The following is a 6,000-nucleotide window of genomic DNA, read 5'->3' as shown; positions in this document are numbered from 1 at the left end:
GGCCGCCGGCCCCGCCACCTGCCTGACGTCCTCCCATGAGCGCATGTAAGTGAAATGTGTCAGGGGAGTGGCGGCCGGGGGAGCAGTAACAGGGACTGGGTCTCTGGGGCCCACTGGGTTTTTTTCCCAGCGGCCCAGTCCGACCCTGTGTGCAGGGGGTCTACAATTAGGGTGCCAGGCCAAGTACCATTGCCTTGGGCACAAGCACTACCTGACCAGAATCTACCTGACATTTATAAGACTCGTGTGTATTTAGCTCATGCTAATAGGGTACAAGCTGAATCCCACACCAAATTAGTGATCTGTGTTTTACCTTTGTCTTTCACATTCCATATCCAAAAGTTTCAGATTCAGGCAACACCATTAGTTGATCAGGGATAAGCAGCCTTGGACTCCCCTTGAGCCATGGGCCTGGCACTCAGACAAAAGTAGAGCATTGGATATCCCCATATGAACACTATGACAATATATTAGAACTAAAAATCTTATTTTAGGACTCTCTGACTTACTGTCCTTATTAAATGAGCAAAATGTGCATCACCCCCAATAAATGTAGTAAAAGTTGATGCAACTTTGCTTGGAGTGTGTTAGCCACTGCTAATTACTATACAGAAAAGTTAGAATTGGCCAATCCAATTCCAGTTCAGACTGGAGACCTGCTCTAATTATCTGATTTCAGAATCAGAACTCCTTACCTACTAGATAAGAATCAGCTCAATAGAATGCAGTTCTGTTTCGCTTTTAGCCCTGAATGAAGTTCTGTGGTTTCACACCATTGACAAAGCTGATAATCTCTGTGTTGTGGATTTCTGAATTTTTTTTATCACTTCGGGTAAACAAGGGTTTTTTTTGTGTATCATTTCAGTGCAACATACATCCATGGCCAATGTGGTTTTCTAACTTTCTGTGTACATTTATTGAGGGTTTTGGCTGAAAGATATATTTATGGTCATTTTATCACCTCTGCACTAGTTTTACAGCATGGGCAGCTGGCCTCCTTATCAATGGTGTGCGAACACAGTTTCAAAGAGGAAAAACTCCAAAAGTAAAATAAAAAACATGAAAAAAGTTCCTGGGGGTGCAAATTAGAGCTATAATTGGCTATTTGCAAGCCCATATGTGAACTGGCAGCCTATAGAAGGCTCTGTTTGGCTTTACACTAAGTTTTATCCAATCAACACTTGCCTCCAAGGCAGAAATTAAAAAATAAGCACCTACTTTGAGGCCACTGGGAGCAACATCCAAGCATGTTTCATACCCATATGGCACTTAAACAAAGATCTACAATTAAGCGTCAGCATTTTGTTCCCTGCCCTGCCTAAGACATACAGGCTGCCTGGCCTGCATATACACTATTGCATCACAATTCATGTCCATCAGTGGGTTTGCAATTATATTTAGTAATTTCCTATTGGAGTCTGAACTGAAGGTAATAAGTTCAGTGTCTATGGTTATAGATTTGAGGGTCTATGGAAGCTCCAGTGAGTAGATTTCCTTCTAAATGGGCTCTATTGAATGAAATGGGAAGCCTCCTCCCACTCCAGGCTGCAGAGTTTTGCAGGGGGGTTTGCCGGCACCGACTGGTGCTTTAGGGCCTCTACTGTTAGAGATCAGCACAAACAAGTGAATTCCATCAGGAACTTGGCTTCACCTGCGCATCTGGGGACCTGAAGTAGCGTGACATAACGTCTGCTGCGCAACTCTGCATTTTTTAAGAAGGCACACTAACGGGCAGATTTATCAATATTTACACTTTAGTTTTTTTGTAGCTAAAACTCACAAACTCGAATGTTCGATTCAGTATGAGCAAAAAACTTGAATGTAAAAATTTGCCATCTAAAAGCTGGTGACTTCACGTCAGTGGGAGATGCCTTGCCATTATTTTGAAGGGGGGGGTCACCTTTAAATTAACTTTTAGTATGTTATAGAATGGGCAATTCTAAGCAACTTCAGTTTTTAAATGGGGGTCACTAAGGATAAACGAAATAATTAGTGCAGCGCGCTGCTTTCTCTGATGAGCGTCAAAAGAATAACACATGCGTTACAAAAAAACGATGCACGCGTCAAAAGCACCGCCCGCGTCAATGGAAACGTCACGCAGCAAATTATTTTGCCCATCCCCAGGGGTCACTGACCCCGGCAGCCAAAGTACTACTGCTCTGTGAGGCTACAGTTTTATTGTTACTTTTTGTAACTTTCTTTTCTATTCAGCCCCTCTCCTATTCATTTCTAAGTCTCTCATTCCAGCCACTCCCTGGTTTCCAAGGTAATTTTAACCCTAGCAACCAGATAGCTGCCAAAACACCAAATTGGAAAGCTGCTGAACTGAAAATGAAATCACTAAAAAACTACAAATAATAAAAAAATGAAGACCAATTGCAAATTGTCTCAGAATATTACTCTCTACATCGTACTAATAGTTAACTCAAAAGGTGAAGAACCCCTTTAAGTAGGGATCCCTAATTTTAAGGAAAAGTTCTGATCTTTGTCGGTGCATACATATTGCAAACATCCATTTAAATAGAACTAATACCTTTTCATGTTTTAACCTTTAAAACCTAGTTTTAATCAACTTTTTACCTCTGGCCATTATATAGTCAATAATGAACCCCTTGCTGAAATATATAGGGATATTGTCACAGGGGATTTCCATGGCTATATAAAAGCACCATGACTTCTAATATCCTCATATTTTATTTCAAAACAGGGGGTACATTATTTATTATAATACACACGTTTCAATGAGTCATATGACAGGAATTACATCGCTAAGCACCAATTATAACTCATGACATCACTAAGTACTGTTTATAAGGATATAATTGACAGGATATTTATGGGTCTTGTGTATTATATATAGTGAATAATATATCCCCTGTCGTATAATATAGGGTATATAAATCACAGAGAAGTTCTATGACTATACAAAAGCACAAGGCCAAAGGCCATAAACGACAGGACTGTGGCATAAGGATGGGGCCTTTCTTCCCAAATAATATAACTACATTGATCTTTGTGTAATTTTCTAATGATACCCAACTGATAACTGCTTATCATCATGTATGTCCGATTCCCACTTGAATGCGCACAGATAAATGATCAGGCAAATGTCCAATTACTGGTAAAGTCATAGATGGCATTTAGGTACATTACCACAGGTTTTCTTCTAGGAAAAACCACAACAAAATGCTGAGAATTGTTTCCTTTTTAATCTGCTGAGAATATAAAAGCTATGTGCCATGAGCAGCATTACCCCCAGCATAGTAGAAAGAGAGATTGGACATGGTGACAAAAACCTGTTACTGCCTTCCCAACTTGCCTATAATGGGCTGCATGTAACTATCCCCAGAATAGCCAGAAACTGCTCTTTATTTACCCTGGGGTACATCATCATCTTAATGGGGCAATTTACTACTCTAAGGCAGAGGTCTGTCTACAGACTTTTAATGTTCAGTCCCCATTTTATGGTATATTTGCCCCATTAGTTTTTAGCAAGGTTGGAAACATGAAAATGTGGTTGTTCTATAGTTCCATGGATACTGAAAACTAATTAAGCACCAACTCACATTTCACCCAGCCGACCTTCTGAAAGGCACCCACAGCTGGAACAGCCCCACAGTGTAGGAACCAATGGTCCAAAACTCAGATTTCAACCTCTGTAGTGCGTCATTGCTCTGTTCTATTGGAGCATTACCAGAGTAACGCAGGAACTGCAGTTTAGCACAACGAGAGCTCAGTGAATTCTAAATGTAAATGACCCCCATGGTTTCCAGATTCCAATACAACATGTTTTGTTTGTTGACTCAAAGCAAAAGAATCCTACTAAACCTTCACTCCATGTTTTTACAATCAAACATGAAAACTTCCAGAAGGGTGTATACTTTTTAAAGGCACTGTAGTGTTTGCCTGTTGCTTTAATTACAAAACATAAATAGAATTTATTTTTTGCACTAAACAGGGCAAAATCTGAAATTGAAAGTAAAGTCTTATTCAACTTCCTGGTCCCAACAAGCTCAATGACAACAAATCAGCAGCCCTTTATATATACCATTAACACCCTTCCCCCAGATGCAGCCCGTTATGCTTGTAGTTAAAAAGCAGCTAATTATACATAGGTTTCATAGTGGGCTGTAGATTTATTATGACAGTGCTTGTTGGGACAGGGCAGTAGAACATGGCTTCACTTTCAATTTTGCCTCTTTGACCCAAGAAATAACATAAAGAAAACCCCATCAATTTTTGTAGTCCCATTTGTTGTATTCATGTTGAACAAGGAGGTATACTGCTCCTTTAACCAACAATGGAATTATGTGCAGTCTTAGAGAATCTTCTGTACTTCTTGTCAACAAAAAGGTTGCCCTAGCCACATTAACCTTTCAGGCCACAAAAAAGGTCAACATGAAATATCTTTAATTTGCTTATTGAAGAGTTGGGGATATCTTGGTGCAGTGGATATTATGGCATCTTCTGTTTTTCACCATTAATACCTAGGGCTCCGCTAGGACTCTATAGACTTTCAGATTGGCAAAACTGTAAAACCAGCAATAAGGTGGCTTTGAAATACATCCCTTTAGGCCACCGGATACCAATTACTTTATTAAAGTGTGATATCTTCTTAAATTTCACCACTGTACAGATTTTCTGAATAAGGGATTTACGTTCGCTAAAAAAAAATCATTTAAACATTAAATAAACCCAATAGGACTGTTCTGCCCCCAATAAGGATTAATTATATCTTAGTTGGGATCAAGTACAAGGTACTGTTTTATTATTACAGAGAAAAAGAAAACTGATTTAAAAAAAATTGATTTGCTTAAAATGGAGTCTATAGGAGATCGCCTTCCCGTAATCCAGTGCCTTCTGGTTAACGGGTTTCCAGATACCAGATCTCATACCTGCATTACATTGCATACAAATATTGCTAGTGTATTACCTTCGTTGTTCTTGAAACTTGTGCAAGACTAAGGGGGTAATTCAATATTATGGTTCAAAACCTTGAATGTGTGATATTTATTAAGGGAAAAAAATCCCTTAATAAATGTAAAACTTCGGCAGCTAAAAGCTTGTGAGTTCATGGAGAAGCCAATGGGAGTTGCTCTAGGCAAAGTCAAGCCATATTTTCAGTTTGAGATTTTTGAGTTTTTTCTTATTAGAATGAGTTTCCCTATTAATAATTAAGCAGGCATACAAAATGCAGATTTGGCCAGGCAATTTAAAATGTCTGAATCCAACTCGAATACTTAAAATCACATAACTTTGTTACCCCTTTCTTTGCCTAATGTGCAAGTTAGGGTTTCAAGATTCATCCTTTGTGAAAGACTTGTGATTCCGATTTTGCTGCATCTCTAGTGGGGACCACCGATGGACCGTTAGAAGCTGTATGCAAGGGGCCCATATTCCAATATTCTAGTGAAAGTCTGTTCTCCAACATTTGTGAAACACAATTTTCTTATTCACTAATGTACAATGTTTTCATGTTACATAATATGTGGATTGGCTTTTTCCCATTTTGTTACAACCAGTATTGTTGTGGCACCTGTAAGAATAACACTTTGGAGATTTGGCTCACAGAGTAAGGTGAGTTAGAGAGAATTATTGTAAAGCTGTATTAGTATATATACAACCTATGGTAAATTCACTGAGTACAGATTATGTTTACAGCAGAGCAACATAAGTATTACCGACAAAACCCAATGCAAGGTTGATGCATATTGTTCGTATCTGTGACAGACAGAAATCCTTTATTCAGTGGCCTTTGTTTGGAACAGATTAATGAACATAGGATGTCAGAGAGTTAACACTGCACCTCATGATTTCAGAGCACTGATCTATGTTCTTTTTAATCCTGTAAAAATGTTCCACGTATTCTGAACGGCCCAGAAGCTCCACAAAATCCTCATCGTGTGTGATCACAACAAGCTGGAAGTTCCGCTGTCTGGAGCGACTCTTAATGATCCTGCAGGAAAAAGGTAAAATAAGGTTGTTGTTTCCAATTATTGA

The 6,000-nt window shown here is 39.0% G+C and overlaps 1 protein-coding gene across 2 annotated transcripts in view; it reads right to left on the bottom strand.

The window, feature by feature from the left end:
• Positions 1–5,590: 5,590 nt before the first annotated feature.
• Positions 5,591–6,000, bottom strand: part of rad50 (RAD50 homolog, double strand break repair protein) — a 40,318-nt gene continuing 39,908 nt past the window's right edge. Inside the window, exon 26 of one of the 2 annotated variants that reach the window (XM_018092195.2) lies at positions 5,591–5,956. In XM_018092195.2, coding sequence (XP_017947684.1) covers positions 5,770–5,956 — 187 coding nt within the window. In that variant the 3' untranslated portion in view covers positions 5,591–5,769. The remainder of the gene's footprint in view (positions 5,957–6,000) is intronic. The other variant, XM_012959771.3, reaches the window with a different exon arrangement.

The sequence above is a fragment of the Xenopus tropicalis genome, chromosome 3, assembly GCF_000004195.4.
Source record: "Xenopus tropicalis strain Nigerian chromosome 3, UCB_Xtro_10.0, whole genome shotgun sequence".
Lineage (NCBI taxonomy): Eukaryota > Metazoa > Chordata > Amphibia > Anura > Pipidae > Xenopus > Xenopus tropicalis.
Note: the sequence above shows the minus strand (reverse complement) of the source record. Positions and strands in the feature narration are given on the sequence as shown.